Here is a 15,917-nt window from a genome sequence, read left to right on the forward strand (position 1 = left end):
CCATACATTTTTTTGTCACTGTAAAAGCAAATCTAAAAAATATGAATGCAATGATAAATTTACGAAAATATACTGATGATATTTTGCACATTTTAGATAGGATTTATTCGGCAAAATCTTGAGATGACGTCATCAAGTTTTTGGGCTTGATAAACAGATATATTTTAATTAAAAACGTACCATGTGAAACAGTAACTTCAAAACGTCTGCAATAAATCTAAAAATTTAGTTTTGCAATTCTTGATTCAATCAATAAAATAAACTGACTCAGTGATTAATTTTTTTGAGACACCTCCTATAAGCAAAACTAAAAAATATGAATGGAATGATAAATCACAAGTATAGTCTCATCCTATTTTGGATATTTTAAAAAGGATTCATTTGGCAAAATTTTGGGCTGACGTCATCAATTTTTTGGAGGAAGTAAGTATTATTTGAATAAAAATTTATTATGCTTATCAGATGTTTAAAACATCTGCAAAATTTCAAAGCATTCGGTTTGCAGATTCAAAATTAAGTTGTAGGTGAAACGAAGTTCACGGGGTCAGCTAGTATACATATAAAATTTGACAACAGTTGGTACAGCAGTTTCGTAGATTATCTGTCTAATAAAACAGACAGACAGCCAGACAGATCCAGAAAACTTAAAAATAGAGTGTCGGTCGACAGACTCGATTACAATAGTTCCTTCGCTTGCGCGCGCGAATTAAAAAGTAAAATAGGTCAAAAAAATGCAAAAAAGGCACTCATGATCAAAAATAGGGGCCCGAATAAAAGGATTCTCTTAGATACACATACAACTTTCATTCAATTGTCTACAATCAAAATGAAAAGGGATTTGCCCTAGAATCCAGTCTTAAGCGATAACATTTAAATTAGGTTGTTACATAAAGGTGAAACTCATACATTGTCATTTTTAAAAAATGTGGTATGATCATTTAAATTTATAAATTCTAAGGGTAAACAAAATTCCTTATCTGTAAATTAATCACACATTCAGTGGTACGCTTAGTAATATTTAACTAAACTAAGAATACAGAAAATACAGGTACTTCATGTACATTTGTCAGTTTTTAAAATAAAATATATTTTGAGACCTTTTCAAAAATTTCATGGAAAATTTTATGTTGTATAATATATAATTCGTCACCTTAGAACTGGTTTGCCGCATATCCAGATCGCGTCCGAGGGATTTTCGCCTCTACTGTTTGGTGCAGATTTGCCGCATGTCGCACTTGGGCGAAGCGAAACATAGTTTAGATTCAGTGCTGATTTGCCCCATGTCCAAGCAGAAATCGATACAGTACCGTTATCCGTTTTTACGTATTTCCTTGCTGTTTTGCTTTTCAGCGTTAGGTTTGAAGTTGGGAAAGAAATCGTATCCAACTTCACGCGCAGAACAATAAGAATAATGTGAAATAAATAAAAAAGAGACTTAACAATTTTGATGAATCTGAAATTAAAAAAAAGCAACTGTAATTTGTGCAACTCTTTTTCTGTTGTCATAGATGTTACAAATATTTTCGATTTTTTTTTTAAGAAAGATTGAGTTTCAAATTATTAGATTCGAAATTTTACAAATTTAAATTTCAAATAGATGTGTTGCTCGTTAAACAAATAATTTAATTTTTTACTTAACAGTAACATTTTTATTTAATGATTTCTCGGACATGATTGAACTTATTTTCTCTAAAATTTTAGTCAACAAAATTCATAATGCTGCATACCTGTATTCTTATTTGTGGAAATGATATTTCCACATCAATAATTACAGATAATGAGGCCTATTCTGTAAATTTTATGTTAAAATTAACACCCCTGTTAAAAGTTAAATTATAACATGAACGTTAAAAAAATAACCGCAATCGATATTCTTTATCACCATTTTTAACATATCTTGTTAAATTTGCAATTTATAACAGGGGTGTTAAAATATACAAGGTTGTCAGATCGAGTTTCAATATCTATCATTTTCTATCGCACTAAATGCTAGACTTCCATCTTTGTTGTTCAATTATTTGAAAACTTGGAAATATTCAGACTATCGAATAAATAATAAATAATTTTTGCAGCTTTAATGGGGTTGTAGTGTAATGTTCTGTCTTTTAAGGTGCATCGAAACCTTCGTTTTAGCCTTCCATCCAGTACTTCCACACAATTTCTGCTCCTACGTAATCTTTAGTTAAATATTCCTCGAGGTTCAATTGGATTAATTTGTCCCGGATATTGTACCATCAGCCAAGGGCTCAATGGATATCCTTCGTCGCCTATAAGATGGTAGTCAATGTTTTCATTTAAATATTTGTTTCTTAGATGCCTGTTTACATTAGACATCATCCATATAGCGGAATCATATACACTTTCCGCATAACGAGCATTCATATTTAAAATTTCTAAATGAGCATCTACTATAATTTGAACATTTATGCTATAAAACCCCTTTCGATTTAAATACGGTGCTGCTGGATGGACAGGATGATTAACTTGAGGGGTAACAATTGCAACGTGCGTGCCATCATTTGCACCTACAGCATCTAAAATCAGGAAGAAATTGTTTTAAGTTGATGGTATAATATTTGTTTTTGAATCAGACCCTTACGAGGAAACTGGTATTTAAAAAAAAAAAATTGCTTCTTGTAATTTATTTCTTGTACGATAACAGGAAACTTTATTCAGGTATTTAAAAGATGTTCATTTATGATATTTATTACTTGCAACAAACAGCGACTTACGGACGGTTGACTAATACTAAAATTTCCTCCATAACCAATATCTAACTACCATGACCATAGAAATGAAGAGAGCATAGAACTTTAAGATAATTTGGGATACCTGTCTGTCGCAAGACATTATTCATATGGGGTGCTAGTGTGTTTGTAAGATATCTTGGTGCGTCTTTACTTAATCTGAAAAGTTTTAGAAAAGAAAAATTTGGAAGGTCGAAAGGATTCGCACCATCTCGTAAGCAACGCCTAGCAAGACGAAATTGTCGTCTAAAATGATTTTCGTAGTTTAAGTAAAAGTATAGTATTAGATATGGTACCTTTGTCTTCTTTCTTCGTTTTGTATTAACAACAACCCTGGTACTGCAGCCATTTTTAAAACTTGACATGACAGTTATATTATGAAGGCATGTCATAACTTCCCTTTAAATTATAACGTTAACAGGAAATTTTAACAGGGGTTACGTTAAAATTTAACAAGATTTGCATTTACAGAATACGATTGCTATTATTAAAGGGGTGTTATCTTTTAACAGACTGTTATAAAATAACATAAAAGTTACAGAATAGGCCTCAATAATAGATAAATTTTTCAGAGATAATTAAGATTAAGATTCCTTAATCAACTTCACGCGCAGAACAAGTACTACGGCAAGGACTACCTAATAATGTGAAATAAATGAAAAATTGAAACGATATTAGAAATCGCGTGGTGAAGTCGTTAACTAAGTATAACGAACTATGAGTGTTAAGTTATTGATGTTTTGATTCGATTTTTTCTAAATATTTTTAAAATAAAGAGACTTATTTTTCTTTATTTTTATATAAAATCTACATTTGATAAAACTCATTGCAGTCATTCATTTTACCTAAAAATTGTAGAATCCAAATATTGCATTGTTAATTTCCATTGTTAAATGGTGAATTGTGAACGAAATACGGAGTACCAAATTTAAATGTGTTTTACAGAAAGGAATTATTTTTACAAAGGATAATAAAATGATATTTTCTTTGCATTGGCGGAGTAATGGCGGCTCGTTGACTCGCTGCAGTCCTACTAAAATTGCAGCTTAATATGTAATTTTTTTATATAAAATATTCAAACTAATTAAGAACACTCGGGTAAAAATAGGTTGTTGTCTCAAACAATTAGATTCCAGTATTTTATTACATTACGTGGATATTGAATACAAGTAGCTATTGTCGGGCAACCCGAGAAAATTAGCAGTGATACTGTTTAAAACTGTAAATCCAGTATATTTGGATTTGGAAATAAATCATTCGTTTCCATGTCTTATGTATCAGTGACAATTATGTTGACTGCAACCCAAATCTATTTGATTACCTCTAACTCCATAATATCTAGTACTTAATATAGTTATACGCTTTTCAGTTGAAAATGAAAGAATTATTTGTACTGGTAGTTGTAAACAATTGTATAAATATTTCCGTTGGATTCCTTTGCGAACTCTTTGTCAATTATTATTTATGATACTATGGTATGATCCCAAACTGTTTAGAGAAGAAAGGGAGGCTGTGGTGTGCGCACGTAAACTTGTCCTATTTCTTTCCAATACATTAGCTCTATATATTAGCTCTCTGTCTATCATCTCCTACGTGCGCTTATCATAGACTTCTTTTATCTAAAAAGTATGCAGTATTTCCCGCGCAAACCAGCAGTCAGATCTTTAGATTGCCTGGCCTCGTGATTTGTCACGTATTTTTAAATAACATACAGTTTTCTAAATTTGCTGAAGTACTACTAAACTACAAAAATAAATAAACGGGCAAATTATATTCTCAAATTATAACTCCGAATTAAACATGCAATGTGAAAAGTTAATGCCGTGAACCCTACTAAGTATAAATTAAACGTCATTGTTTGCTAACTACATAATTGATTAAACTTATTATTTTAATAAGGTAAGGTATTAAACTAGACAGAGACTTGAATACTTTTTTTTACTAATTTTAATAATTCTTGTAAATGAGTAGATATTTAATAATAAAGCAATACATATTATTATACGCAAAAAATGTATTTGCATGCTTTTGCATAAACTTCCTGCACTTATAATTGATGAACAGTATTTTGGACGATGCCCAATTAATTGATAAATAATAGTATGTTGATGTAAAAAGAGTATCATTACATTACTTCAAATTCTTTTAACTTTCTTTATGTAGTATATCCTGTTTCCAAAATCTCAAGAAATTAGGGTTATGGTAATTCAATTCAATCTGGGTGCTTAGGGTAAAAACTCAATAAACAACAAATGAAGAAATATGTTATTTTTTAAAATTTATATAACATTTATTGCTGTAAAAGTTAGAGATGACGTTATATGATGGGGAGGATGATTACAAATGTTGGTCAGCGTTTTATTAACCGGAAACGAGAGACCTATGTTTTCGTATTATAGGAGTCATGAAACGTTGAGAAGCCATAAAAGTAGCCAGTCGCCCGATGAACTTGATTACAATACTTCCTTAGCTTGCGCTCGAGACATAAAAAAAATAAACAATAACATTTGGATTTAATAGCTTTTGACATCTGGTATACCTAAACAGTGAGTGAATTTTATGCGGCTATTATTACCATTACATATAACCATCCACTTAAATTAATTGGTAAAAAATTTACCCATAAATAAGTTATTGTAAAGTTATTTTTATTTACACGCGTATAATTGCACAACAATAATTGTTAGACAAATAGAATGATAAAGAAAGGCAATGTCATATTAAAAAACAAATTACTCGTTTCGATGTAAGGTACCTTATATAAGTTAACAAGATACATCTATTTAGTTATTATAGGTAGGTAAAATTCTAATACGGAATTTATTCTTGAAGTAAGTCGTAAATTGTAAATAGCTATAAATTCGGAAATAATTCTTTTTAAAAGATACAAGTCAAAAATGTATTAGGCATGATTGTCAAGAAACATTCCAATTCTGTTTCAAATTTGCAAGCATTTTATGTCAAAAGCTGATTTTTGTAAACGTTCCAGAATAAATTTCGAAGCAAAATCCACCTAAACAGATTTTGCTTCGACATTTTAATTTTCATATTACTTTTACAAAATTTTAATTTAAAAAATTAAAAATGTGTCTATTATTTGTGATTATTGATGTAGAAATATCGTTTCTACAAATAAGAATACTACAAAAAATTGTGAACTCTTTTACTGGTATGCAGCGTTATAAATCTTGTTCACTAAAACTTTAGAGAAAATAAGTTCAATCATTCCCTAGAAAAAAATTAAAGAAAAATGTTACTGTTTAGTAAAAAATTAAATTATTTGTTTATCGAACAACAAATCTGTTTGAAATTTAAATTTGTAAAATTTCGAATCTAATAATTTGAAAATATTTGTAACATCTATAACAGAAAAAGAGTTGCACAAATTACAGTAGCTTTTTTTTAATTTCAGATTCATCAAAATTGTTAAGTCTCTTTTTTATTTATTTCACATTATTCTTATTGTTCTGCGCGTGAAGTTGAATACGATTTCTTTCCCAACCCCAAACTTAACGCTGAAAAGCAAAACAGCAAGGAAGTACGTAAAAACGGATAACGGTACTGTATCGATTTCTGCTTGGACATGGGGCAAATCAGCACTGAATCTAAACTATGTTTCGCTTCGCCCAAGTGCGACATGCGGCAAATCTGCACCAAACAGTAGAGGCGAAAATCCCTCGGACGCGATTTGGATATGCGGCAAACCAGTTCTAAGGTGACGAATGTTAAAATTTATAGTTATCACATATCTTAAGTTCTGTATTTTACTTGAACTTAAGAGCACTTATCGTGCTTGGATTTACAAGTACGTGCTTCGAAATAATATCAACATAACAGTATAATTTCGTGATACATTTACTACTAGGCATGCACATCTTTCTAGAGATTTCGCGGTCGAGGTTGTTCTGGAGTGCCCATCGCGGGTTCCGGCGAACAGTTTCCAGGCCATTCTTTACTCGAACGCCGCCGTCACCGCTGATGAGTCATCAGTGATGGCGACAATGTATTTACTAGAAAATCCATAGACGTCGCACCGGGGTGGACAATGGGTTACTTCGTAAGAATAAATTATTTGTAACATATTATAAATTCATTGTAATCAGGTTTTTTCGGCGTTTCACAGCTTCAGAAAAAGAAAATGTCAAGTCTTCTGTTGCGGTCTGCCTAGTCTGTCCAACCACGTCTTTCAAGAGATTTTATTGAATAGGGTTAAATATTTGTAACAAAAATATATTACAATCGTGGGGCAATCGTTCTTTTAAGTTTTAAGGAACCAGCTGTCGTTTCGTTCGGTGAATAAACTTGATGTTACTCCACTCCCTGATTTAGCACCCCTGGGATGAGGGAATCAGTAGAGAATGTTTCGAAGAGTGGTAATCTTAATAAAGTTGGACTACAATGCCCATCGAAAGGACAGTACTATTTTTATATTGTCTATTTTGTATTTACTGTTTGTAATTCCATTGTACGAGTAAGGATTTTCTATGAAATGTATTATTTCACCACAGGCACGACCACTTGAGATAGATTTATTGCTCTTTTTTGAGTCAAATTAAGGCAACAGGGTTTTTGTTGACTAGTCAATAGGGGAAAAGATACCGCTTGAGTTATTTTGACAAAAATGTCATCTATTTATAAAATTACACATCTTTAAAACTGTTTACACTTTTAAACTCCAGTATTTTCTTGGATCCAATCTCTGAAAAACGCCGTCCTGGTGTAACCAGAAGGAGCACCGCTTTCACATCCTTCGGTACTAACAAAACTGACTACAGCTACATGAACCGGATTTGAATCTGCATCAATCACTACTGGACCGCCACTGTCACCCTAAGACAATCAATAAGTACGTTAAAAAACAACCTTTAAAATTAAAAATATATACACTTACACTGCAGGTGCTTCTAACTTGAGATGAGGGAGAATTAGCACAAACCATTTCAGGTAAAATCGAGCCATAATAATCTTCACATTCTGTAGTCGAAATGGTGACTAGTTCAACGTAATTCAACGAGTCGCTGATCGTAGTTCCATCTATGGAAATGGAAAAAATTGTGTTGACAAAAAAATAAAGTATGTTTAATGTACTAACCATCGCTGGTTAGACCCCAACCGCTCACCGCAATATCAACGTCATCACCAAGTGCTTCAGTGGACAAAATGACGGCAGCCGTGTTTCCTACATAAGTATTTTATATAACAACTGGTAAACGCGGGGATCTTATAAATCTTACCACCAAGATTTAAAGGTGTGCTGACCTGAACAAGTCCAATATCATTAGCAAGGAAATATTCGTCATAGTCTTCATGAAGGATAAGTTGGGAGGAATTTGAAACGTCTCCTCCATATACATCCGTGGATCCACTTATGATTGTCGCCGAGTCAGCCCTGGAAAATGAAATAAATTCAATGATTTTGCATAAATTACACAATCTATTACCCGCTAACGCAATGCCCAGCAGTTAGGATCCATTCTTCGCTAATTATGCTGCCTCCACAGAACCAGCTGCCGTCGGAACCATCGAAAAATAAGGCAACTTGCCATGGAAATTGACCTTCTGCGGCTTGGTCGCCATTAATAATTCTGGCACCTGTATAAAATAATTATAAAAATATGGATGTGCAATACAAATTAGGAAATACTGACCTGGAAGTTTAAAAGGGAAGACCTTAGAGTGGACTGGTAAAGAGGGCAAAGCCCAGATTGCGGATGCACATAAGCAAAGAACGGCAAAGCGGAACATTTTGCTTACTGAATTTTACTAAGTGCATACTGGTGTTTTTATAGTTGCATTTTGAGTGCCGTTTGCTAATCGAGAATAGTTGTGTTTCTTATCGCACTACTTATCTACTGGAGATGTAATTAGTTGTCTGACTGATTCATTATACTATAAATAATTTATATGAAATAAAGAAGTCATGTTGCTACGGTAAAATCTGGCACAAAGATCCATGTGATAAAACTTAAATTTGATTGTTACATAAGTCTGAAACGGATATATTTTCATGTGTAACAACATCTTTTTAGCATGCACATTCTAAAGGTTGAGAAAATTCCGTATCTCTTCTCTATTTGATACACTTTAATTCATGATCTTGCGAATTACTTAAGTTTAATTATTAGTTACACTTACTCAACTAGTACAGGCCATACAAGTGTCCTATGAACATTTGACAGTTTTTAGACTAAAATAAATTTGCAAAATTATTTAGACGTCTATTTTTATTTTATTGTATTTGTTCCAAAATTTTTAATCAAAATAATTTTTAGTTATTAAACCACAAATTAACTATTTATTACAGAAGTGGTAATGGAAATTAAAGTAGAATCCCAAGGCTATTTTCGCCACAAACATCATCTCTGGGTTTTCAATCTAACAAAAATTAACATGGGATCGAAAAATTAACATAGGAATCCATATGGCCACTTTTAAAAAGATGCACTGTATAGTTTAAGAAAAGTAATAGGTAAGTAAATACATTTTTTAAAAGCTAATATTATTTTTTAAAAGCTAATATTATTTTTAAAATTAAACTTATTTCTTCAACTTCAATATCTTTTTCAAGCTTCTAGTGTTAGATACTTTAAAATAATATCTAAATCTCAAGCTAGTCAAAGAAGCAAGTCATCTCCGTTTCGATCGATATAATCTATAAATAACAGAAACCATGATAACATTTTGTTCAAATTTATTTAAATAATCTAAAACAAAGCAGTTAGGTACTTAGACAAGAAGCAGTTTTTTTGTGTTATTGAGAGAGATAAAGTGCGATCAGCAGAGTAGATATCTCAAAAGTGCTATTCATTTATAAAACTTAATTACTAGCATCCTCGATTAAAAAATGATAATGTTGCAACAAAACATTCTACTCAAGTTTATTTATTTTTAGTGACATCGTCATCTTTTTCCTTCGCTGGGAAGGGATATTCTGACAGGCTTCATTTGACAAATGTTTTTCGGGTGGTTTGTAGTTAGTGGAATAAGATAATGCAGATTTCCATTTAATTTTGTATTTGGTGCAGGCATAACAACAAAAATTTTACAATTTATCACAGATACTAAGTACGTTACGGACCTCTTAGAGAGAAGGCGTACATAGAAATGTAAAATTTCAGTTTTCAAACTCCTGTTTGCTGCTGAATCCACTCCCTATAATACGCAGTTCTCGTGTACCCAGATGGAGCACTCGTGCAACCATTATCACCAACAAAACTTACAATGGCAACATGAAGTGGATCTGTATCAGCATTGATAACAACCGGACCACCACTGTCTCCCTACAATTTTCAAGAATGCATCCACAACAACACAAAAAAATTAACCAATTTACATTGCAAGTACTCTTAAGTGCATCAGTTCCCGACGTTGCACAAACCATCCCATCAAATATCTCCCCTTCTCCATAACTTTCTTCACATAGACTCCCCGGAATAGTAAATAAGTCCACGTAGTTCAAAGTTGGACTGATAGCACCAACTACAACAAAATTATTGAAAAGTGGAACATTTGTCTGTGTTGAAATGGTCTTACTGTCACTGGTTTTTCCCCAACCGCTTACTCTAACTTCAACACCATCCTCCAGAATTTCGCCGGAAAGACTAACAGCTTTTGTATTTTCTGTACGAATAAAAAAAATCTGTATGAATAATTGAATAATATGTCTGGTAAAAGTGCGTTAATGACTTACCATCAAATACCAGTGGTTCGTCAAGCTTAAAAAGACCAATATCATTTTCAAGGGTGGTTGGATCGTAACCTGAGTGAAGAACAGGCTCTGTGGAAATCGTTTCCGTACTATTGTCATTTAGTGATATTAGTCCCGTTTTAATCCGAGCGCTCAGTGCTCTGAAAGTTTAAATTTTTCTTCTGACTGTTATAAGAACTTTAATAATTTAAAAAATACTTGTCCACGCAATGTCCAGCTGTTAAAATCCATTCACTACTAATTACACTGCCTCCACAGAACCAAAGACTGCTGTCTTTTCCTGTAACATATACTGCTGCTTGCCATGGAAACTGACCCAAAGTTGCCGGTATTCCATTAATAATTCGTGGTTCTAAAACATTCGATCACACGTTTTTAACACTAAGAAGACGTTTATAAAGTACCAATAGTAAAATTAAAGACATACCTGTACTATTTAAGAAAGTCTTTTTAATGTGGTTCTGGGGTGCAGCCCAAACTCTGAAAACAAACAAGGAGAAAATAATAAAACGAAACATTGTTAACCCGTTTCTGATAAAGTTTGTTTTCGACTTATTATTGTGAAGACCTGATAATGAAATTGTGAAGTTTTCGTATCAATACGTGATCAATATAAATGTTGCCATGACATAAATAATGCTTTGTAGATAAATTATGATCATCACGACATATTCTATTTATTTCGAATTCTGTTCCTCTTATGTAAACTATTCTAAATTGAACTATAAGTAGAAATGTGTACTGGTATGTGCCCTCTCTATAGCGGCTTCTAACGTCAAGTCGACTATTTGGGAAAAGTGACGATTTTTAACATGTTTTGTAATTCTGAAATACTGAAACTTGGATAAACACAGCTGTGTCTGTTATAAAATGATTTGTGCTTGCAATAAAATTCAAGTAGAAACTTATTATATTATCATCAACGTGAAGGTACGAGATATGATTTTATATTCAGAAAAATCTAAACTTGTGTTCTGTGTACTGTGTCTGTATTGTCAGTTTAGAATATAGCTATCTTCTACCAAATCGATAAGGAAGATACATTTATCTAAAATGTTTTAATTATTTTAAAAAGTACAATATTTATTGTTATTTTGAACTGTTTACCTTAAGATAATTACTAGAATGATAAATTTTGACACACGCATGTTTTACCAGTTGCAGTTGTAAAATAAGATAGGTAATTTTAAAATATGGTAAAGGGAATGCTAAACCTGCTTTGAATTATACCTTGGAACAATCGCATGCATAAATTTTGACGTTAATGTAAAATTTAAAACATGCTATTTCTCAAGCAATAAATTAAGAAAGTAAAATTAAATACCGACCTTCCTAAAATTATCTTAGTTTTCCCTCAAGTAGTGCGTGTAGCACAGTGACAAGATTATTATGTCGTGTTTTATCACAGTTGATAAAGATTCGCAATGACACATTTTGCTATTTTGTTGTGTTCCCTCATTCTCCTTGTAAATTCTGTCCATGTGACAGAAAAATATAAACCAACAACTTTTCATGAAACTGGTAAGTTAACAACTTTCGTACATGTCTTAAATACACCAAAACTTTCAGACGGCAGAATTATCAACGGTGAAAATGCAACTTTAGGTCAATTTCCATGGCAAACAGGTATATACCTCGCCTATAACGACACATATTACTGGTTTTGTGGTGGCAGTATAATCAGCGAAGAGTGGATACTTACTGCCGCACATTGCTTAGACGGGTAATTATTATTTAAAAAAAAATGCCTTTATTTTATAAATAGGTACAACATTTTTAAGGGCAGAAACGGCTTATGCATACATGGCCACAGTAGACCTTTTTTGGGTTGCTGCAGTTACAGTATCAAGTGAATTTATTCTTCATGAAAAGTACAACGCAAGCACTCTTGCCAACGACATCGGACTTATTAAACTTGATGGAAAAATTCGTTTCGATGGCACAAAAACCCATTTGTTCTTTCAAAACACGTTCTTTATTTTGTTTTGTTTTAGATGATGTCGCACCAATTGCCCTTTCTTCTGAACCACTAGAAGCCGGAGACGTAGTCACTGTTAGTGGTTTTGGTATAACTTCTGATGGTAACGACAGACAAAGAAAATGTTTCCTAATGTTGTAAGATGATTGTCGTAGCTGATGAAGAAATTCTAAGCCAGTTTCTAAATTATATTACCGTAACCACTATTACAAACAGCGAATGTGCCGCAGTTTATGGAGATGCTGTCCTTGAGAGTATGGTATGTACTTCAGCAGGAAGCGATCCTGTTAAAGGTGCCTGCATCGTGAGTTTAACTCACAGTTTTATGAAGTCATCTTTTCCGTCTTGATATTGTTACAGGGCGACACTGGGGGTCCTGCAGTTTTGAATGCCGATACTAATCCGGTACATGTTGGTATTGCTAGTTTTATTGGTGGTACAGGGTGTGAACAAGGCAATCCTTCTGGATTTACAAGAACCGCTTATTACAGGAACTGGATTAAGGAGAAAACCGGGATTTAAATTCGTTCTTAAAGGACGGGCAATTTTTTTATTAAACATTTTAATATAAATTGAGAAATTATTGAAAAGTTCGAGTCTGGTAAGCTGATTGTAAACAAAATCATGTACGCTCTGCTGTTTATTAAATAAATGTACCTATAACATTTTTAAGAACATCGTTTTGTAACAAAAGAATTTCTCAAGTGGAATTTCTGTCTCGTCAGGAAATGGTGATCCTGTAGTTGTCTTAAGTTCCTATTTTACTTACGTAAAATGTAGCAAGAAGTCGTTTCATTGTCAAAATTCTGTAAAAGAAAAAATCTTCAAGCCAGAAATAAAATAGTCTTATCTGAAGTTTAATAAAAAAAACAGGTACATATATCGATAACGTAAAAAAAGTCAAAATTATGAGTAAACTTTATTAACCATAAAATTATGTACCTACGTAACAAAAGGTTCAATTAACCGTCGGTTATAATATTATTAATGCTTTGTTATATTAACAGAAATAACTATCAAAATTAGAAATCAGATTTCTCGTTAATGAAATCTCTGTAATAAGATGTTCTTGTAAATCCAGAGGAATTTCCTTGTTCGCACATTTTGCCTGCAAGGAAACTAACAATACCAACATGCATTGGGTCCGTATCGCCATCCAAAATGGCAGAACCTCCACTGTCGCCCAATAAATGCATGATCAAGAATCTGTTTCAGTCTAACATCATTTCTTGGATTTTTACCAGGAACAAACGGTGCTCCGTTGAATAAAAAGATATATCGTAATTTCTTTCATAAAAAGCGGAATTATTTAAAAATTATAGGAATTTTCTGCAGGTTTTTATTGGAGAACTTTAACAAGTACTGCATCAACCCTAAGAACATAACCGAACTTACAATGCAAGCACTTTTAAAAGGATCACTTTCTACTGTAGGACATATCATCCCTTCAACAATGACATTTCCATACTGCCGCACATTCGATATTTGTAATAGTGGTCACTATGATATATTTTAATGACATTATCACCCAAATCTTAAAACTCAAAGTTCTTTAGCTTAATGTACGGTGTGAAACTTACCATCAGAAGTTACACCAAATCCACTAACTGTAACCTCTTCCCCACCCTCTAAAGATTCTAAAACGAGAGCAACTGGTGCGAGAACTTCCTTCATGTGTTGTACAAATTCAGTTGATATCATTCCTTCAGGAGCTGCATACAAATTTACAGTTCATACATAAACGTAAACTATATCTATGCTTTAAAGTATTGAAAGTTTTAGAATGGAGTTAAACAAAATTTGCTTAATATCCCAACAGTCTTGTTTAACAATTAAGCATATTGCAACCCATCAAGGAAATTGTCGTAAAGTAGCATTATCGTCGTTAATAATTCTGAAGATTATACCGGGTGTCCCACGTAACATTTTCGGGCGCAATAACTCAGGTATTTTTAAAGGGATTTTTATGAAATTTAAAACAGGTGTAATATAATAGGTGAAGATTAGGCTGATAACAAAAATAGCTATTTATGTAACAAGTACATAAACCAGGTCTTTATTGACAAGCCGATTTTAGTAGACGAGGGAGCGTAGCGAGCGAGTCGATAAAAAAGGCGCGTCAATAAAGCCGGTTTATCTACGCGTTACATACAAGGCTTTATGTCTGATTGCAACAATTACTATAATTTAAAAAAATAAAAATTAAGGAAAACCAGTTGCAAAAAAAAATTCTGAAAATCTAGTCTACTTTTTCATTGTTACTACAGTAACCCATTGCCTGTTTACACAAGTAAAAAATTGGTCTAAAGAGTTTAGACAGTACTTCCCTCGCTGTCGGAAACTTGACGACTGCATAGCTATTGTGTTTTTTTCTCATTACATTTTTGTAGTGGGAATTTAAAATTGCGATGACGTCATCAACATTTTTGCAAGGACACGGATATCAGTTGGGATAGATGTAGTGTAATACTAAGAATAAAATTATTGTATTCCCAAATTTTCGGGAAAATGAATTGGGTCGTTTTGAATATTGATTTTTTATAATCAATAAAATAACGAAACAATTTACTCACGTATACGGCAACTGAAAATCGTTTATGTATAAACATTCTTAATTTAAAATGACAAGCGTAACGGCATACGTGAGAGCCAAACAGAGAAACTAAACAAAACGACCATCTGTTTTATTGCTTCGACTTCCGCTTATTATATAAAACATTGGGTTTTATTTTAATTCTTGACGGTGAAATTCAGAATTGGTTGATTATAAACATGTCTATTTCACATTCGCGGAACCAAGTGAACAAATGCAGGTCTGTAATGTTAAAGTCGATGTAAATAAGCGTGCTACCCTTATGTTTCAACCGAGTTTTTCCTTTAACAAATTTTGTGTCTACCAAATTGGGTTGGTTGGGGTGTAATACTAATAATAAGTGTTGCCTTTAATTTAATCAATAAAATAAATTGACTTCATTAATTTTTTTTGAACCACCTCTTAAGAAAATCTAAAAAATATGAATGGAATGATAAATCACAAGTACAAACTCATCATATTTTTTGCATTTTAGATAGGATTTATTCAGCAAAATTTAAGGGTGACGTCATCAATTTTTTTAGGAGGGATGAACAAATACATTTTGAACAAAAGTTTACCATGCTTATAATAACTTTAAAATATTCCCAAGATTTCAAAGCATTCGGTTTTCTAATTCCTGATTAAATCGATAAAATAAATTCACGCCTTCATTAATTTTTTTGAGTCACCCTGCATATGCAAATCCAAAAATATGATTGGAATGATAAATCACAAGTACAGACTCATCATATTTTGTACATTTTAGATACGATTTATTCGGCAAACTTTTGAGCTGACGTCATCAGTTTTTTGTAGAAGATAACCAAATATATTTTGACTAAAAATTTATTATGCTCTTTATAACCTTAAAACATCTGCAAGATTTCAAAGCATTCGGTTTTGTAGTTC

The 15,917-nt window shown here is 32.4% G+C and overlaps 2 protein-coding genes across 3 annotated transcripts; one reads left to right on the plus strand and one right to left on the minus strand.

Annotated features, from left to right (window-relative positions):
* Positions 1-7,396: 7,396 nt before the first annotated feature.
* On the minus strand, positions 7,397-11,012 carry LOC135133988 (phenoloxidase-activating factor 3-like). The gene is made up of 13 exons (XM_064062556.1): positions 10,883-11,012; positions 10,654-10,807; positions 10,438-10,595; positions 10,281-10,367; positions 10,081-10,226; positions 9,875-10,027; positions 9,050-9,122; positions 8,396-8,500; positions 8,189-8,339; positions 7,982-8,136; positions 7,840-7,926; positions 7,639-7,781; positions 7,397-7,577 (listed from the first exon to the last, which is right to left on the minus strand). Exons 1-13 carry the CDS (start codon positions 10,971-10,973, stop codon positions 7,416-7,418), a joined length of 1,665 nt encoding a protein of 554 aa, XP_063918626.1. The 5' UTR covers positions 10,974-11,012; the 3' UTR covers positions 7,397-7,415.
* Positions 11,013-11,873: 861 nt separating this feature from the next.
* On the plus strand, positions 11,874-13,900 carry LOC135134479 (brachyurin-like). Of its 2 annotated transcripts, XM_064063173.1 has the most exons (7): positions 11,874-11,976; positions 12,025-12,178; positions 12,237-12,394; positions 12,450-12,536; positions 12,589-12,692; positions 13,649-13,713; positions 13,769-13,900. In XM_064063173.1, exons 1-6 carry the CDS (start codon positions 11,880-11,882, stop codon positions 13,700-13,702), a joined length of 654 nt encoding a protein of 217 aa, XP_063919243.1. In that variant the 5' UTR covers positions 11,874-11,879; the 3' UTR covers positions 13,703-13,713; positions 13,769-13,900. The 2 variants fall into 2 exon arrangements, with proteins under 2 accessions (XP_063919243.1, XP_063919242.1); XM_064063172.1 differs by lacking the exons at positions 13,649-13,713; positions 13,769-13,900 and adding an exon at positions 12,794-13,066 and having other exon boundaries at positions 12,589-12,737.
* The last annotated feature ends 2,017 nt before the right edge of the window (positions 13,901-15,917 follow it).

This window comes from Zophobas morio, unplaced genomic scaffold (assembly GCF_036711695.1).
Source record: "Zophobas morio isolate AGI-343-1 ecotype UQ-CSIRO unplaced genomic scaffold, CSIRO_AGI_Zmor_V1 ptg000023l, whole genome shotgun sequence".
NCBI classification, from domain to species: domain Eukaryota; kingdom Metazoa; phylum Arthropoda; class Insecta; order Coleoptera; family Tenebrionidae; genus Zophobas; species Zophobas morio.